We start from the raw sequence: 19,823 nt of genomic DNA, 5'->3' as shown, positions 1-19,823 counted from the left end.
ATGTTCTTTAGACTGAACTGTCGCGCTTCTCGTTGCGTCACACCTCAACCCGCCTCAAAGCCAATGCTGATTGGACGTTCGTTTGGTGAACGGCCCCAAATTTTCTTTAACGGAGAGTCTCCAGACTGATTTGCGAGTGAAACCTTGAAAGCTTGCGAGATCAGGATGGTCTCACGAGGCTAACTGTCTCCACAGCTAAGATTGTTATTGGATTGCATTACGTGTGGTGTCAGTAAGTGACAAGATAAAATCATTACCAGCAGCATTTATCCTACAGATAAAATCATACATTAATTATTAAGGCAATTTTGTTAATCCCAGTGCATTGACTACATATATAATTATAAATATTGTAGTGGGAAAAAAGTATTCAACTATTCTCCCTAGTTAAATAAACAGAGATCGATGGATTTCACTCAGTGGGCACATTTATTCATGTTTGCAAAGAGAGAACAGTTCATCATACAGCCCTAATGGCACAGCATTCTGCCCTGTTCTGCATGAGCAGTGTTCATTCCCCATTACTTACAACAATGGGAAAGTAGTCAGAGTCAAAAAAATTACAGACACTTTGGTCAACAGTAACATGTTATAAATAAACCTTGAGAAAGAATCTGGTTTGTTATTGGAAGAAGCTATATCTGGTCTGCAAACACCATCCTGCAGAGAATGGTGTGGCCTTGTTTGCGAAAGAGACTGAGTGAAAACTGTTATAGTCAGTAAATAGGAGAAATTAATATATGAAATAAGAGAAATATGTAATATAAATATAATATGTGTATACTGCATATATCCCATGCACCTTTTTTTCCTTTGGCACATTCCTCCTCTCCTTTAACTATTTGAGTTGATGTAACGAGTAAATTTCTCCACTGTGAGATCAATAAAGTCAATTAAACAATCCAAATTAGTCAAATTACAAAGCAGAAAAAAGATATTTAATTACATTTTTTTAAGGCATGAAATGTTTTTAGCAGTAATGATACATTTATAAATATCCCCGACATCATAAAGTCTTCCTCATACTTTTTGTAAAGTTAGGCTCTGTAGGTTGCACACCTAAATTTAAGCTGAAGACAAACTTGTTCCAGCATTCAAAGTTGTTTCTTTAAGGTCTTATAAAAACTACTAACATTTATATTATTTTATAGTACAACCCATGGACAGTTCACAAATACAGAGCAACAAAATTAACTCTCTGCATTTATCCCCTTGGGGAGCAGTGGGCTGCCCTTCTGCGGCGCTCAGGGAGCAGTGTGGGGTTAAGGGTCTTGCTCAGAGACCCAAAGTGGCAGCCTGTGGGAGTGGGGCTTGTACTCAGAACCTCTGGGATCCAAGCACAATGCCCTAACTGCGAGCCCCCCACTCCCCCAACTACTGTGATTAAATAGATTTTTCTTTTATGGTTGATGCTTAATAGGTTTTATTTTTATCCCCCAGGAGTGATCCCCATGCTCCGTTCCCTGATGTCAGACCCAGTCCCCAGCATCCAGCACCAGGCAGTTCTGACCCTGGGTCGTCTGGCAGAGAACAGTGACAGGCTGGCTGAAGCTGTGGTGAAAGAGGACATCCTGCCTCAGCTGGTCAAACCTCTGACCTCTCAGAACGTTAGCATCTTCTCTCCTGGATTCATTATTTAGTCGGCTAGGCATAGTTTTTTCTCTAAAAATCAGCTTTGGAAGACGGTAAAATAAATTCTAGATCATGACAATCAGTAGCTGTAGTGTTAAACGGTCAGAACCTCAGAAATGAATCATGTTGGACCTTTTTTATGGCAGTCTGCTGGCTACTTCTTGTTTCCCTTGTAATAAAAGCTGTAAAACAAAGCATTCAGTGTTTAACCTTGAGTTAAAACCCCCAAGGTACAAAAAAAAAAATTTTTGAGCCTCTTTTTTTCATTTACATGAAACCATGTGTGCACTTCTATTCAGCTTGATTTTTTAAATTTTTTATTTACAGGATCAATTGTCAAGGAATGTGATCTAAAAGCGACAGATTTCATTTAAATCTTTAGCTCAGTTTATTCTAATCTCATTGTTTCAGATATAGTTTAGTCCAAATAAGATTTCCATACATAGAAAATAAAACAATGTACTGAAATGATCATTTGATTAGGAAATGGTGTAAAGTTAAAGCAAGATGCTCAAATACAAACTCTACAGCAGTGGAAAAAAAAAACTCTTCTAAAATGTTTTTTCTTATAGCAAAAATCCAAAATCTAAACTAAGATTTAAAAATGACTACATGTTCTATCACATATCTATTAGTTAACTTGTTAACATTTACTGCTGACTTCAGTTGGAAATGTCATCACATGTTTTTAATTCTTCTTTGGGTTTTGTTGAGGAAAATTTGATCTTAAAATGAATGGCTTTTTTCTGTCACCGAGTAGGAATCCTTTAACACATCAGCTAAAAGAATAATATGCAGCCTTACATCATTAGATCTAAACTCCCGTTAAACCACAAAATATCCTTTATTATTCTATGTTTCCATTGTAGCATTTTAATATTTTTTTATTCTTTCTAAATAGGGTGTCCACTTTCCCTAAAGAATATATATCTAAATGTCCTGAAACATCTTAACCCACCTTTTTCTTTCTTTCTTTCTTTCTTTCTTTCTTTCTTTCTTTCTTTCTTTCTTTCTTTCTTTCTTTCTTTCTTTCTTTCTTTCTTTCTTTCTTTCTTTCTTTCTTTCTTTCTTTCTTTCTTTCTTTCTTTCTTTCTTTCTTTCTTTCTCATAGCCAGTTAACTAATTAGTTAAAGGAATACCATTAAGGAAGAATCCAAACATTATACATTTTTAAAAATAATTTATTTCTAATAATTATGATATAGCAACTCTTAATCACTCATATGATCACTATTTTCTTCACTGATGTGTTTATTTGTCTGTATTTCAGAGGCTTTATAAGAGAGCAGCAGCGTTCCTGCTGCGTGTCGTGGCTAAACACTCTCCTGAGCTGTCTGAGGCTGTGGTGGCGTGCGGGGGGGTGGACGCTCTGGTTCTCTGTCTGGAGGAGTTTGACCCCGGGGTGAAGGAGGCCGCCGCCTGGGCTCTGGGCAGCATCGCAAGGCACAATGCATGTAGGGATAAGAGGGCTGCTCTCATTTACATATCCTTTGTTTTGGGGAAGGAGGAGGGAGAAATTTGGGATAAAGTAGATTTTGTCAACATTTTCATTGTTTTTAGGGAGTTCTGAACAGAAAGCAGGTTTAGCAATGCACTGTCTTTATATCTTTATGTCCACTGCCTCTGCATGCCACCGCCCAGCTCTGTCCCAGTCAGTTGTGGAAGCAGGAGCGGCCCCCCTGCTGAATATTTGTCTCTTGGAGCCCGAGATGGCCCTAAAACGAATCACAGCCTCCACCCTCAGTGACATCTGCAAACACACACCAGAGCTGGCCCAGACGGTGGTGGACAGCGGTGCCATCACACACTTGGCAAAGATGATCCTCAGCCAGGACGCCAAGCTGAAGGTGAGGCAGTTGGCTGATCACACTCAAACAGACCAAATGGAAATAATAAAAAAAAGAAACTCAACTTATCTCAGTAACAAGACTTAAATCAGCATTTTTATCAGTGCAAAGAAAAACAACTGGAGACATGCAATAATATAAATACTGATTTATGTGAAACTGATGTGTGGTTGGATTTGAACTGAAATATACCAGCAATGAATATAGACACTCTGAAGAGATGAGATCCAAACTATAATCATAATGTCTACAATAAATTGCATTTTTTTCTATCAGTAAATTAAATCTAGTCTACTTTTTTAATTCTAACAGCTAAGTGACACATTTAGAAGTTAAAAATGGTTAGAAATCTAAACAAAATTTGGTTGTAGGCAATTTTTTTAACTTGAATATATTTTTTTTCCTTTCAATAATTACATCTTTTTTTCTTTCTCCATCTAGAGGCAGGTTTTCTCTGCGCTCAGTCAGATTAGCAAGCACTCGGCCAGTATGGCACAGCTGGTGATCGAGGCTGAGGTTTTCCCTGCAGCCTTGATCTCCCTCAAAGATCCAGATGAGTATGTCAGGAAGAATGCGGCAACCCTGACCAGGGAGGTAGCCAGACATTCACCAGAGGTACTGCATGCACAGGCTCTCTAGTCACTGAAAAGGTGGATGCACTGAGTGAAGGCGTCCATGTTTGCGTTCCTGCAGCTCTCCCAGCTAATCGTGAGCTATGGTGGGCTGTCGAAAGTGGTTGACTTTCTTGGAGAGAGCCATGGACAGACCCGTCTCCCGGGGATCATGACGCTAGGATTTATAGCTGCTCACAGTGAAAGCCTTGCCATGGCTGTCATCCAGTGTAAGGTTAGAGCACAAGTTTTGCTGTGTAAAACCAACAAAAGGAAGAGAATAATTCTAACGTAGGTCATAGTTGACTGAAAACGTGCTGCTGTGTGTGCCTGTTCTCCAGGGGGTGCCCCAGCTGGCCCTGTGCCTCTCAGAGGAGTCTGAGCAGCACATGAAGGCGGCCACAGTGTGGTCAGTAGGTCAGATAGGTCAGCACACCACTGAGCATGCCAAGGCGGTGGCCACAGCTAACCTGCTGCCCAAACTGCTGGAGCTCTACATGGATGCAGGCAGCTCAGAGGATCTGAAGGCCAAAGTAAGGCGTAAAAGAATTAGTTCTCTTCACCAAATAAGAGGAAACATATGCACTCTTGACGTTTCAGCAAAATTAAAGGGAAAATATTATTTCAGAGTGAGAAAACCCTGAAGAAAATCCTGCTGAAGTGCACCTACATCCCAGCTCTGGAACCACTTCTCTATGAAGCTCCCAGCAACATCCTCGAACACGTCGTCTGCCAGTTTAGCAAGGTGAGGAAGAAATCAAAGACTGGCCTATAAAAAATCTGTTTTATGAAGGGGTTGGAGTGATTCCGATGGACTGGTCAATCGTTGGATTCTCAACAGGTGCTCCCTCATGACAGCAAGGCCCGCCGTCTGTTCGTGACCAGCGGAGGACTGAAGAAAATCCAAGAGATCGACGCTGAGCCAGGATCCACCCTCAAGGAGTACATCGACACCATCAAGCGCTGCTTCCCCGAGGAGATAGTCAGGTGCAGCTCTGATAACCTGATAAATAGTGTGTTTTTTTTTTAAATTGCAAAACCAGGTTCAGCTGAAACCCAACATCAGCTGAGTCAGGTTAATTGAAACACACAGCAATGGTTTATAATGTGTGTATTTTTGCAGGTACTACTCACCAGGCTACTCAGAGGTCTTGATGCAGCAGCTAGAGAGCTACCAGACCGACGTGAAACATGTTGAAGATGAAATATTTTGATCTCATTAAAACTTTGATTTTAAAGGGTTTGTGTTAAGTTCAATTCAATTCAGTTTATTTCTATAGCGCCAATCCACAACACATGTTATCTCAAGGCACTTTACAGTTCACCAGATCATACAGTCGAATTTCCATAAAATCAAAGTTTTCTATCTAAGGAAAACCAGTTGATTGCATCGATCCATTGACTCGAATGCAATCCCTCAAACTAAGCATGCTTGTAGCGACAGTGGAGAGGAAAATCTCCCTTTTAACAGGAAGAAACCTCCAGAAGAACCAGGCTCAGTGTGAGCGGCCATCTGCCGAGGCTGACTGGAGTACAAGGAGACAGAAGCAGAGATACAAAAAGCAACTGTAAAAGGCGGCCCCGTCCAGGAAACACACAGCCAGGCAGACGAGCTCCGAGCCAGCTCCCATGTCAGAGGATGAAGAGAGCACATCCAGCCAGTCACAGTCAGAGAAACAGAACTACACTGGAAAAACAGGCCGATCTCCAACATATATAAACAAAGGTGTTGATGGCAGCAGCACAGCTGATGTTTCTCTCCATAGTGGTGTCACAGCCAAACAGTAACAGACGAAGCAAAGCTACTATGAGAAAAAGCAGAGATAGCATAATGTTAGAGTTTGAAGTTCCTAATTGAAGGATGAAATACAGCTGAAAATATTGTCAAATATTAAATGAAAACAGTTCACTCAAATGTCCATAGTTTGAAAGGTCAAAGGGTCAGATTCAGACAGAGCAGCAAGAATGGTGAATTTAAGCTTATTAGTTTTGCATCTGAATCTTTTGCACTGGTCTTAAAAAAAGAAAAAAACAATTAAAAATGTGGGTTTTATCAGTATTGGTAGAAACAGTCGGAAGAGTATTAAAAATGTAAAGGAATAAAAAAAAAAATAGAAAGGCTGCTTGAAAGAGGGAGCTCTACTGCGGATTGAGGGCTCGCTCTGCCCCCTGGCGGCCATGCCTGCTTCCTGCAGCAGTGAGCGATGCAGCAGCTGCAGCGCACATGGCGAGGAGAGGAGCTCTTTGTTTATTGTCTGCAGGAGTGTCTGCTCCTTCTCCACATTTTACTCAGGTCTGCAACAAACAATCGGTGCGCTGCGCAACCAAGCACTCCGCTGCAGCAGGAAATCTGCAAATAATACCAAATATTATTTATTATTTAAAAAAAATCCAACCTGAAGCTATCAGCTTCCCCAACAATCATCATGCTGAAATATGAAAATGAGTCTGTTCAGGGTTGAAACGCTGCAGGTTGCTGCTCACAGCTTCCAGCATCTCCCTCCGTCGTTTGATTTGAATTTATTCGGAAATATAAAACAAAAACGCAGAAACAAACCGCTGAGTTCAATATATAAAGCTTATAAAAATGCAGCAGTGGCGACTGTAGCGAATAAACGTCTTATTTCAGTCATTTTTATTTAGACAAAGGCTCTAATTTCAAACGAAACATGCAGCTAAAATGCTGATTTAAACGAAATAAAATACGTTTATTAAGTGTTTGATAAAAGCGGGTAAAACATTTAACCACAGAACGAAAAATCAAACCATATGGACAAACTTAAATTAACCATAACGTACTTTTGTAGAATATCATCAACTCTATAATCTTTAAAAATAATAATTATTTATATTTAGACTATTTGCTATGATTTGGCTTTTTTTTTTTTTTTTTTATAAAAAAAGATTCCTTGATATTTATCTAATTTATATAGTTCTATCCATGTAGTTTATCCAGGTGTCACTGTGCGCTTTTAGTCGCTTGATTATGTTGCTTCACATTTATTTCAAATCACAGAATATGTTTGCATTTGCAGACAATAATGTGATAAGTTCTTTTTTAAATTTACGCTTTTTGCTTTCCTGATGGTTTGAAATTCAATGATAAATATTTCCATAATATATTTTAAAGGAGGAAGTATCCTGTAGGTGAGCCATACATATATATATATATTTTTGATAGCCTTGATCCTTTTAGCCTAATAAAAATAATAAATATGCAGAGAAGAAACTTAAACCCTCAAACACTAAAAGGGATATATTCATTTTTTCCCCTTCCTTTGTTCTTTAGGTTTATTTCCTTGTATTTCTGCTTACTTCTCCATTTCATATTTTTTCTGCTTCCAAGAAATTGCTCCATTTTTAAGAATGAGGACTTTAATAATTACTAAATAATTATAATCCTGAGTTATATAATTTTCCTCATAAAATAAGAAACATTTTATTTTTATAGCTAACTTTACCCCCCCCCCCTTCACTCAAAGCTTCATGCACTGGAACGAAAATAAAAAAAATAAAGAAACCATTTGAATCAGTTAGGCAGAACAAGTGCTTTAATTATTTGGAGCGAATGCTTTATGGAATGGAGTGTACTTGTTACTGAATCATTTAAGATTAAACAAACATACAGTTTCAACTTGACCTCTCTGCCACTGAAAGGAAACACTCGGCAGACTGTAAAACACAAGCATGCATACTCTCACACGTACAGTAACGCTCAAAGCAAACTGCCAGGGTCTGAAAGCGTCACAGGCTGCAGGGACTGAAGCATGCTCTGCAGGTTTTGGGGTGGTGCAAGAACATTTAGAGAAAAAAAAAAAAATCCCACATCTGCAGATGATGCCTGGTCCTGAGCCAGTTTACATTTCTTTCCCCATGACTCTGGATACGGTCAAACACACACATGGGAGCACTGCACACTTTTACCCCATTTACCACAGAGAAGAAAAGCAACAACAACAAAGAAAAAAAACAAAACAAAAAAAACAACAAACACGTTTTACTAGACACAATGTTCTGAAGCTCAGAGGGGGTCGGGTAGGGGTTCTGATTTGGTGCATTTAGCTGTGCCAGCAGGTTGACTTGCATGTTGGTGCTGATGCAGGTGCTTTTGGGGGGAGGAGGGGGGCTTGCACCGCACTGGTTTCTTCATTTGCACAAAAGACAACAAAGCTGCATATAACATGTGCTCTACTGCATGTGAAGGCGAACCCTTTACAGAGATGGCTCACTATGATAACCACCGCCTGCTGGGGATGAACTCCCCGAGACCAACAGATGTTTGGAGGAGAACTCAGAAAAGAAACAAACAATCGAATCTAATGTGGTCTGCAGAAGTGGAGATAAAATAATAAAACAAAAAAAGAAAAGAAAACTCCTCAATGCACTCCTATCTCACTCACAAAAAAACAAACTTAAAAGGCAGGAGCAGGTTGAACTAGCGTGGGGTTTAAAACGTGAGCAGATGCCACCTTCGGTCTGAGCAGAAAAGAAGCAGCTTCACACTTACAGGTTACAAACACACTCATTTCAAATATTTACCCTTTTTCAAAGTTATTGGTTAAAAAACGACGAATTAAACTGTTTTATTACACAGACTGAGGACGAGTGGATGAACCAGGTGCTGAATATGGGGGAGCTCGCAAACACAAAAATAATAATAATACATCAAAGTAACACACACTGTTCATAAAATAATCCTTTACACTTGTTTGAAAAAAAAAAAAAAAGATTACAAAATATAAAAATTAAATAATTTGGAGTATAAAGGCACACATCTTGCACAGTGTATACAATAAAAACAGTTATTGAGTAAGCAACAGAGGAGACTACTTAATGCGATTTAGGCAGAGGGGCAGAGAGGAACAACAGAGTAAAGAGAGGAAAGGAAACTCAGTCCTGTGACATGCATCTTTTTTTTTTTATTCAACATACAATTAGAAATGATAAAAATTCAAACAGTCATTCTTCATCACTGCAGCACCGTCACTCCTGGCTCCTTTTTCCTCTATGTTCAGAGATTAAAATCCAATGTAAAAATAGAACCATCAATGTAATCTATAACATTTAAACAAATATTATGTTGGAAGCTTTTTGCGTGAGTCGGAAAGAACGAGCCGACATGTTTTAGTTGGTAACGCGACGTCACATACAAGTCACTAACTGAACACACGAGTATATTGCATTTCCCTTGTTAAGACCGTTTCCACTAATTGGGGTCGTATTTGTAACATTTGGTTCCTTTCCTCTTGTGCAAAATATACAAAAAACAAACAAAAAAAATTCTTTAACAATCACCAAATTCAAAAACAGATAAAAAAAAAAATAGCAAGAACAATGAATAAACACCAGAGTCACAAACGAGGTTAGAGAATGTTGCTGTTGGACCAAACCAGCTACTCCTCCTGATCTCCTTCCTCCCCAATTGACTTAACACTGATAAGATGCTGGAGGTAAAACCGCCTTTTTGCAACGCGCCGTACGTCTCCTCCCACGGGATTAGAAAGGTCAATTTACAGAATAAAATGTCTAATATTGCCGTGAGTTCTTCCAAACACACCCGTGTAAGAGACGGCGAGTCCTGCCGTGGTGGGGGGCGGATCCGAGATCAGGCTTCTAGGTTTCAGTTCTGAGATGACTGATCTCGGTTGCTCTTTCTGCTGCGTGTGTAACAGAATAAAAGATCCTGACCAAGAATGAAAGTGCAACAGTTTGGGTTTTACTCATAAGGTGCTGTTGGCAACGGAAAAAAAAAAAAAATGACGGAGCCGTTTCGCTGTGAAATCTTTTTTTCTTTTTTAAAGAGCAGTGACTCACTCTTTTAGCTGTCACTGGTTACTTCGGGGCCATTCTTAGCAGCAGGAACAGAAACCGCGATCTCCCCCGGCAACGCCAAACTATTTCAAGAGGACGCTGGAGCAAGCTGCACTCTCATATCCCTCTTTTCTTCTCATTTTTGGAGATATTCAGTCTTCCCTTTTACATTTTAAACTACTGTGCATCACAAAGGAGATAAAAAAAACAAAGAAAGATAATCACAGACGGACACGGTGAGGAGTAAACACGCATTTTACAATTTAGCTAATGTGGACGGCTGTGGCCCAGAAGCTCAGAACATGTGTAAACAAAAAGGGGAAGATGAGCGATGAAGGAGGCAGCTTTGTTTGGCTGGATGTGCGAGCAGCTTTTTAAAGCGGGTTTGGTTGTTGGCCTCATGGAAGACTGCTTCCAACGTCCTGGAACGAATCGACTGCATCAGGCAAGGCTCAACATTCACGTCCAGAACGGCTTTTAGAAACAATACGAGGAAAACAACAAATATCACATCAAAAAAGGACAAACAGAGGCAGGTGCTGAATGTTGGGTTACGGGTAATAACAATAGTTATTAAAAAAGGAAAAAAAATAGCCACAGGCTGACATTAATAATTAGAAACAAGAGATCCTGGTATGAAACATGTAATGACTTGGACACTTGCTTTAAAACGACCTCATCATCCAAAGTTACACATGAAAACAGAACTCAACAAGAGAAGGTTACATGTAAACAAACAATGTTTTGTTTAGCTGCAGATGGAGGGAACCCCGCTGAGAGAGAGAGAAGCTGACAGCGATTGGCCAAAGGGAGAGGGACACAAAGCTGTCAGGACACCTTATTAATCCAGCCTCTGCGCCCCTCGCTCCATCACACCTCCCCTCTCTTTCCCCATGTGCCTCGGCGCTCTTGTCGCTCTGGGGGGGCTATGACAGGATGGTGGTGATGAAATCATAAAATCTCTTGGAGTATTGCTCTGGGTTCACCGTGGAGATCTCTGCTCCGGCCTGCAGAGGGGCACACAAAGAAACTTCACAGTTGGCTAAATTTACCACAGTTTAGCTACAACTTTAGGACACTCCTATTCGTTTTACACAAAGCAAAGGAAAAGAAAAAAAAATCCTGTTTTCTAAAGAATTGAGAAGAATTTGTCTTCCATAAGGGGCTACTGTGTTATGGCAATAATTAAAACACAAGTTCTAATTTAGATTGGTTTATTTTACAAAATGAAATTTTGAAGCTGATCATGAGGAGCAGGAAAAACAAAACTGGAGAGGAAGCAATGAACACACCCAGGGAGGAAGGGTGGTTAGGAGAGGAGGAATGGAAGAAAAAAGAAAAGAAAGACCAGAGACAAGAGAGGTAGGATGCAAGGAGGAAAAAAACCCAAGAGCTGGGGAAGAAGGAAGAATCCAAGACAGAAAAATATGAGGGATGGATAATAAAAAAAAACAGAGGGAGGGAGGGAACATAGAAGGAGAAACACAAGTTATGGATAGATAGAAGGAAGTAAGGATGGAGGAGAAAAAAAGAAGAACACAAAATGAGGATAAAACTGAGAGAAAAAAAAGCTGACCAAAAGAACAGAACGTGTGGACAAAAGTAGCAAAGGATAAAAGACAAGGAAAGAAAAGAGGTTGGTAGGAAAAAAGAATAACGGACACAAGGAAGAGGGTAGGGTACAAGAAGGACAATTAGCAGGGATACAAGGAAGAAGAAATGAAAGGGAGGAGGTACAAAAAAGAAGGAAAGGAAGTAAGGAAGGAATAGCACTGCCTACACCACCAGTGAGCAGGACAGGTCCTCATCACTGAGATCCAAGGACTAGAAATCACGGTTCCATGTGAAGCCGCTGTGAGTCGGACGAACCAAGCTCCCTGCTGAAATTTACACCCAACCTTTTTTCAATGTAGGACTTTCCGCTAACTATTGTTTTTTTTACTTGCCACCATTTCATAAAGGTCAGATATTTGTCTTATCAACAGCTGTGAATCTCTGCAGCTCCTCCAGAGCTACCATGAGACTGAGCATTTCTTCTCCCACACCTGGATTTATTCTTTTTTGCACTAGATTTTATTTAGGAATGTCAGAATAAAAGAAGGTCAGAGAGAAATTCACACATTGATGTACATGTTTGTCTCTCTTAAATAAAAAAAAAAATCATAAATTCTTTCTTTCTACTGCAAAATGATCTGCTCCTTCATATCGGCATATTACACCACACCCAAACACACGTGGTACTTTGATTTTCCCGCAACAGAATGACAAAAAGATCAGATATTTAAATATTTTTACAAGGCCTCTTGAATTAAACAGAGTAAAAAACAAATATAAAAATAAATAACATTTTAACTTAAATGATAATTTCTGGACTTATCTGCTGAAATCAGCTAATGAAAAAACAGAAGATCTAAATTTTATACAAGGAGTAACTAATAACCAGCTTTGTGAAAGAAATCCTTGATGCTATCCAGCTTTCACCCATAATGAAGCCTGAGGTTTTTGACTTACACTAAATTAATAATAAAATAATAATAAAACATATTATTAAAAACCTTATAACAAAAACAGTTATTAAGAAAAGAAGAAAACAAGAAAAAAGGTTTCTCTAAATGCTGATTTAAGTGGCGAGCCAACAATTTACACTAATGCTCCAATAAGGCTAGCCCTAAAACTTGAACTCTTTACACAGTGTCAATATTTAATTAATACTTGTAGACATGCAGCAGTTCTAATACAGAAGAGATTTATCAACCTACCCCATGTTTGACTGTTTTGGCGGCATGTGCTGCTTTCTTTTTGGCATCGTAATGCTGCAGGATGTCAATGACAGCCATGAAGTAAACCTCCTTTCTGGGAGCACCTGTAGTTAGAAGCAAATTAACTTAAGATAATGTGTGCCCCTGTTTAGCAGGATCAGAAGAAATTTACTATGAACATGTTATGTCCCCGGAAAACAATCTATGGCCACTAGGGGGAGCTCTCCGCACTGCAAGAACAATATAGAAAAAAATAAGTAAATAATCCTTAAGTGTATTTAGCCTTAATTTGAGTAGGTAAATAAGATGATTAGCCAATGGAATGAGTTTTATTACTCTTATAAAAAGATAATTAGATAATATGCACTTGAAATTTATTTGTTTTTTATTTCCAGACCCTCCTTTGTCATCCTTCATTGTGTTATAAATGGCCACTCACTATCGTTGCTTTTGATGGCGTAGACGTCGATGGTGGGATCAAACTCTCCGGGCGACAGAGGCTTGGTGCTATCCAGGGTGTTGCTTGGACTGTCGGGGGGCGTCCCAATGACCCCACCGTCGCTCTCGCCCTCCTCGTCTGCCTCGTTGTCCTCACTCTCCACCTCTTCCTGTTCGGCCCGCTCAACGTCGTGGATCCCCACAAGCAGACTGTAATCCATGAGCTTTAACTGGGCCAGGAACTGAGGATGACGGTGAGAAGGTTGAACCATGCATAATTAGTGTAAGGAATTGCATTCGAGTCAATGAGTCGATGCAATCAAAAGGTTTTCCTTAAATAGAAAACTTTAAATCACTGTATGATCTGGTGAACAGTAAAGTGCCTTGAGATGACATGTGTTCTAAATTGGCGCCATAGAAATAAACTGAATTGAACCAAGACAGACAATAAGGCAATTGTTCTGAAACAACAAGCATTCATACACATACCTCCACGTCTTTCCTAAGCTTCTCCAGGAACATTTTCTTGTTCTCCTCGTCGATGTAAATCTTCTGCCCATCATTGATGAAATCGTTGTCCTTATAGGTGGGCAGTTCCTTCGCCTGTCCATTAATGTCAGAGATTAGCAACCACACAAAAACAGCTCAACCGTACAGCTCTAACCTTATAACTTACCTAGACTCATTTATTTTAGGAAACATTATTGAAAAAGCTAAAGTTAAACAAGTGTGTAAATCACTAAGACCTTACATCCTGTATGCTGCATGATAAGACTTTAAATGTTTGTTCATTAATCCTATTAGACATATTACTGCTTAACACAATTCATGCAGCATGCTAACAGAAGAGTGTAGATCCATCTGATGCATCCTCTGCACATTTTGAACATATCTTTTAGGATAAAAGATTACTGCTGGAACTGAACTTAGAAGGGTGCTTAGAATGCATCTAATAGATCTATGCCCTCTGTGCCACTAAGAAAAAAGGAAGACTTAAAGGGCATATTTCATTAAAAGTTGTGTTCAGGGTTTAGGTTCATGGCAGTAAATTTCATTTTCAGATCAACTGTCAAGAATCCCTCAACATGTTGTTCAAGATATAATTTTAAAGGGTCTTATTGTGTAAGAATATTGCATTTTAAACTCACATCTATGCTTTGTGAAATACTAAGACGATGAAAAATGAATTAGATATTAGAACTTTGTCTTTGATTCTGATAACTCTGAAGGAAATTTGCCCTTTAAGCTGCTATAAAGAGGTTGCCTTTCAATTAAAAGCAACCCATACCAACATTTCACTGTATGTGTATGAACCATACAAACACAACAATTTTATCCACTGAAGTCAGTGTATTTATAAGACTGACTCATACAAACCGGCCAACTAACAAAATACAGGAGACTACAATTTAAATTCCTTCAAACAAGGTTTTATTGTCATTCGTTAAATTGTGCTGCAGAAATGCCTGCAGCCTTTAGGGGGAAGCGTTGCTATGATGAGGAGGGATGGGGAGCCTTTTTTTGAGTCACTGAGGAAAAAATAAGGGCAGGAAATTAAGTAAGAGGGCAACAGCTGCAGTTTCAGCTACTACAATGTTTCTAAGGCAGCAGGAGAAGAGCAGCAACTAGATAATGCACGGACAGGACAACACTGACACATTCATACACAGAGACAAATCCAATTCACAAACAAGGACACCGTGAGCACATATATACATCAAGACATTGACCTCCACATTGCAATAAACATGGAATGCACAAGTTGACCGACTGGGATGCTTTATGTTACATGAAACCTGACATGACAATGTTTTTATGAGGCTAAATCTAGAGTGAACACAAGTTATAGAATCCATCAGATAGACTGAGGTGGACTGCTGCTGCTATACTGACTGCAAAAACAATGCAAATAACTCTTATTAGTCTACAGAACTGATAAAGAATAACGCAGAAAAACAGAAGTGGGTATTAATAAAGGAGGGTCAAATATGACTGCTGATAAAACAAAGCTTTTCCACAGCCTTGGAAAATTTATTCTACATTGTTGCTGGGTCTTTAGTAAAAACTATAATAAAGATCACCGATTATACACTGAAAATAGCTTTTATAGTTAAGCCTATGGCCATTTAAAGTTATCACGGGTATTAGGGGAAGGGGGTCTAGGATTGATGACAGTATATTGATAAAGTTGTGTGAAAAAGCTCCTGTATAATTCTTATTCCAGCAAAATGTAACACATATATGTATAATTTAGTATTATGTACATTATTTATAGAGTGGAAAAGGGAACCAAATCATCCTGGCGCTAAAAGAGGTTTTATTTTATTTACAGAGCAACCAGAAAGCTATTTGCATCACTGCACATTTTCCACATATACTTTTGTTACAGCTTTAGTCCACATTTTATTAATTTTGTCTCCTAAAAATCTAACACTCAATTTCCTTTTTGTCAATTTGGGAAAAGATTTATGACTGCTGCAAGTTTATCACAAATTGAAACCTAAGGAAATATTTTTACAGTAGTATTCACAGGCTGTATGCAGGGCCCTGTCACATAGCTCACTATGGTTGCATACGGCAGCTTTTTGATTAAATTGCAGCACCTTGTAAGCTTACCATTTTTTTATTTTTGTGTTTTACACTTTGCTTTTGCTTATTTGTTAGTAAACTTAAGCTCTTATGTGTATTTACCATAATAAGATCACGCAACCAGATGTACAATGCTGCACATGTAAGCAATAAAAAAACAAGGAAGAAATGGAGTCAACACTTCCCCAGCGAAGGGAACGTCCAAGATCAAGGGTAAAAAAGTGTAAAAAAGAAAAAAAGAATAAATACCACCCTAGTATACCAAGAAGGATATGACAGTGCTCAAAATACAACATGAAAGGTGGTGGAGTAAATGCCTCAGAACTTGGTCAGTTTATAAGTAAGTACTGCCAGCAGATGGCGACAGTGTGCAACCTTGTTCATGTCTGCAGCAAAAGTTCCATTTGGGCTCAAAAAAGAACAATGTAAATGCTATCAGGATGAACACTTGGTGTGCATAGTTTTATTTACATTAACAAGTGGTTTTTGGCGTTTCATTTGATTCTAAAGCTTAGCACAGGTAACTTAATGCAGTTTGGGCCATTCCTCTTTGCAGCAAATCTCAGGCTCTGTCAGACTGGATAGAGACCTCTCTGCTCAGCCATTTTAGACTTAGACAGATTTTATTTTTATTATTTGCAGATCTCTCCACATCAGATTAAGGTCTGGACTCTGGCCTGACCACTCAAGGCACCTGAGAGTGATTCTGATCCACTGGTTTGAGATCTTGGGTCAGCTACCCAGTCTTCCGGTGTAGGGTCTTCCATTTATGAATTATGAATGTCGCTGTACTTATTTGGACTTTTAAAGCAGCAAAAAAAATTCTGTATCCTTCTCTAGATTTGTGCTTCTGAAATTCACTGCGGGAGCTTATATCATCAGACTTGGGCCTTTTACTAATCAAGTCTGATCAACTGAGTTTAGCAAAGGTTGACTCAAATCTAAGATGTAGAAACATCTCAATTTTGAACTTTATGACGAGGGCTGTAAATATTTAAATGAGCTTTAGTTTCATTTTCAAATTTCCCATTGTCATAACGGGATACTGTTTATAGAATTTAAAGGAAAGAGATGAATCATTTGGAATAAGGCAATGACATAACTAAATGTGGAAAAAACTGCAGTGGCATGAATACTTCTGGATGTACTGTATTTCTTATTACATTTAAATAATAAAAAGATACACCGAGCTTAGCTAAGGAATAAGCCAGGCTATCTGCACAGATGGCTCATCTGCTTTACAGGTATACCACTCTGAGCTCATCAACTTTGTCTTTAAAATGGATTTACCAGAATACAAATGATCGGTGAGCCCCCTGGACTCCTCACATCATGTCTGCAAATGTTTTATGTGACAGGAGGTATGTCCCAGGAGCCAAAATCAGCTTTGATTAAGTGAACAAAAAGCTTTATATGCTTTTTGCAGGCTGCTGTGACACCGTGTGGATTAATGTAGGTGGGCGCTGGGGGGGGGGTTAGCTCTCCATCAAACTATGTTTCTTTCAGTCATGGTATATTTAAGGCCCTCTGGCATGAAAAAGCACAAAGAAGGTTAATTAAGCTGTATTTTTGGACATTTTTCTTTTAACTATATTTGTAATTTAAAGTAACCCCATTAAGGGGGTTTCATGTCAATCAACTAGATGACAATATTGTAAAAACAGAATTTCTTCATATCTTTTTTCATTTTACAGTTAGGGATTGTTTCCAACTGTCGTAATTTTTTTTTTTTTGAAGGGGGGGGGGGGGTCAAGCTTGTGCATACTTTTTAAATTATGTAATTTCAGCTAATCTCATCACACATAGTGTTCTTGTATATTGAAATTGTTGTTTAATATTTTCGTTTTACTTTAGGACTTATTTGTTTGGAAAATTTTATAATAAAGTGAGTATTGTGAGTTAAGTGAGTCTGACAAGCTGAGAAAAAAAAAAAGTTGGCTGTAGATAAATGAAACACGTGCATATATGGGCCTCAAATAACAGTGCAGTGGTGTGGAGAATACGAAGAAAAACAAAAAAATAATGGTCAGTTGCAAAAAGAAAAAGGATAAATATGTCTGTCACACCGACAAAAAGGTTTAATAGATCATGCCTGATATATGAGCCCTGGTTCTCTTACATCTCTTACGTGTTTCATGGCACAGTAAAAGCGTGTGGCAATCCGCAGTGTTTGCAGCCTTTGCTGAACGTTACCAGATTTTTGCCGCTGGGGCACATCCTCTGGTGGGGGTGGCTGCTAGAGAAGGGGAGGGAGGGGTGAGGGAAAGGAACGAAAGGGATGGAGGAGAAAGGAGAAGAGCAGAAAGAGGAAGGAAGTTGGAAGTAAAGGCAAAGTGTTTCAAATTTAACAGAGCACAATAGATGGGGACGATCTGTAGGAAGAGATTCGTGAACGGATCGATTCCAGAAGGTCTGTTAGTCTCCAAACAAGCCCATTCAGGAAATGGGGACAGTTTTGTGAGTAAAGAAATAAAATACAGAAGGGTTTTTTGCTTGTAGTCATTAACTTTAGAGAAATATTTCCAAAGAGTCTTCCAAGCCTGTTAATATTGGTTTACTAACCTTTTCCTGCCATAAAGCTTTCACCGAGAAAGGAAGCAACCTGACAGAGGAAGGACCTGGGCCTAAGTAGAGCAAGGAAAGAACTATCTATATTTGTAATAATAAAATCTGCAGTCAGCTAAACATCTAAAGTGTGGTACTATTTCTAAGGGCTTATAATCTCTATTAAAAGGGAGACAAACATAAAGCAGCTCACTCTCATTCATATTCCCACATGAGAGCTGGAGACAGAAGGTAGTACTGGAGAGTTGGGAGAAAAAAGGACCTCAGAGGGTGTGTCTGAGCTGACACCTTAGGGAGCAATTAGCATCCTTTGCTAATACATGGATACTGAAAGGAGTGCCAAAGACAGACTCTCTGTGGCAAAACCACAGACGGCTGGTAACTGACATGAGCTGACAAACCTTTCGAATACTAGCCGGATTATCTTTAAGTTAACCTCTGTACTCAGGAAAGCCAGCTGCTGTTATTCAACAACCAAAGACAGCAGCTACAGGAACCACAAATCCTGATTGATGGAAAGGAAAACCCAAAGATTATTCTATGTATGGCTTTAACAGAAAACGTCGATATCGTGCAAAAACAGAATGACGCTGATGCTAACACATTGGAATGTGTTAGGAAATAACTCCACTTTTTAAAAGGATGCAGAAAATTCTCATAGACCATGCAGATACATGCATGAAGGGGACAGGGCCATGCAGTTTGGAGAGTACTGAACTGTACCGTGCTTGTTGTTTGTGTGTGTGCAGTGCTTTCTGTTTGTTTTTCCACATACACACAGTGTGCTGTCACAAATAAGCACATATCAAGAGGCACAGTGCAGATTAATGTTGAGCTGCAGTGTGTGTGATTTGGACATTAGTTGGAGTGGATGTTAGTATAATGCCTTCATAGCTAAAATTATTAATCAACATTTCCTGACCCCGTCTGCAAGTACAATGAGTTTATTTATATAATATTTTCTTAAAGAAAATCACCAGAACAACATCTAATAGAAAAAATTATCCGTACTTTACTTCTAAGTTTATCTGAATATACAATATATCGCTATTCGGCATAGGAAAGACAAGAGAACAGGACATTAAGGTAAAGCAGAAAACTGTTTATCATAAAAAAATAAAGAAACAGCTACTGGACAACATTTGCTCCTCTAAAATTCTCCGTATTTAGGATGACAGCTATAAAATCAAATTATAAATAGGGCTCACAAACACCAAAGATAATCTTTCAGGTGAAGAGGATGCAAACAGAAGTAAAACAAAAAATCCCAGCGCCATACTTTTAGAGAACTCTAAAGGACCTGCTAAAGACTGCTAAAGGACCATTAGACAGCAGCTAAACATAGTTTCTGCCTTTCGTGCTAACGTCTCTGTTAAACACTTTAAAAAACTCTGAAAATGGAATACGAAAGGTGGATTCTTGATTCTCGACGTCGGAGTACACAGAGTGAAGCGAAAAGACTACAACTGTGTAAACAGGCCCCATTTCCGTTTCCGGTGGCAGCGGAATATTCCTACAGAACTCAATGGGATTTACAAAATGCTAAATAAAACACTACAGGAACGTCTTTT

The 19,823-nt window shown here is 38.9% G+C and overlaps 2 protein-coding genes across 7 annotated transcripts in view; one reads left to right on the top strand and one right to left on the bottom strand.

The window, feature by feature from the left end:
- spag6 (sperm associated antigen 6) overlaps nucleotides 1-5,304 on the top strand; it is a 6,880-nt gene extending 1,576 nt beyond the window's left edge. Inside the window, exons 3-11 of the mRNA XM_015386595.1 lie at nucleotides 1,441-1,607; nucleotides 2,903-3,086; nucleotides 3,274-3,479; nucleotides 3,921-4,094; nucleotides 4,173-4,325; nucleotides 4,432-4,623; nucleotides 4,719-4,835; nucleotides 4,932-5,077; nucleotides 5,214-5,304. Of these exons, the coding sequence (XP_015242081.1) occupies nucleotides 1,441-1,607; nucleotides 2,903-3,086; nucleotides 3,274-3,479; nucleotides 3,921-4,094; nucleotides 4,173-4,325; nucleotides 4,432-4,623; nucleotides 4,719-4,835; nucleotides 4,932-5,077; nucleotides 5,214-5,304 (1,430 nt within the window). The remainder of the gene's footprint in view (nucleotides 1-1,440; nucleotides 1,608-2,902; nucleotides 3,087-3,273; nucleotides 3,480-3,920; nucleotides 4,095-4,172; nucleotides 4,326-4,431; nucleotides 4,624-4,718; nucleotides 4,836-4,931; nucleotides 5,078-5,213) is intronic.
- A 2,315-nt stretch (nucleotides 5,305-7,619) lies between these two features.
- Nucleotides 7,620-19,823, bottom strand: part of pip4k2a (phosphatidylinositol-5-phosphate 4-kinase, type II, alpha) — a 35,804-nt gene continuing 23,600 nt past the window's right edge. For 2 of the 6 annotated variants that reach the window (XM_015386602.1, XM_015386603.1), the window contains exons 8-12: nucleotides 17,807-17,923; nucleotides 13,588-13,701; nucleotides 13,100-13,340; nucleotides 12,661-12,764; nucleotides 7,620-10,908 (exon numbers count right to left, since the gene is read on the bottom strand). In XM_015386602.1, coding sequence (XP_015242088.1) covers nucleotides 10,828-10,908; nucleotides 12,661-12,764; nucleotides 13,100-13,340; nucleotides 13,588-13,701; nucleotides 17,807-17,923 — 657 coding nt within the window. In that variant the 3' untranslated portion in view covers nucleotides 7,620-10,827. The remainder of the gene's footprint in view (nucleotides 10,909-12,660; nucleotides 12,765-13,099; nucleotides 13,341-13,587; nucleotides 13,702-17,806; nucleotides 17,924-19,823) is intronic. The other 4 variants (XM_015386606.1, XM_015386605.1, XM_015386607.1 and 1 more) reach the window with 4 other exon arrangements.

This window comes from Cyprinodon variegatus, unplaced genomic scaffold (genome assembly GCF_000732505.1).
Source record: "Cyprinodon variegatus isolate N-32 unplaced genomic scaffold, C_variegatus-1.0 Scaffold372, whole genome shotgun sequence".
NCBI lineage: Eukaryota > Metazoa > Chordata > Actinopteri > Cyprinodontiformes > Cyprinodontidae > Cyprinodon > Cyprinodon variegatus.
The sequence above is the reverse complement of the archived record's forward strand: the minus strand, read 5'-3'. Positions and strand labels throughout refer to the sequence as shown.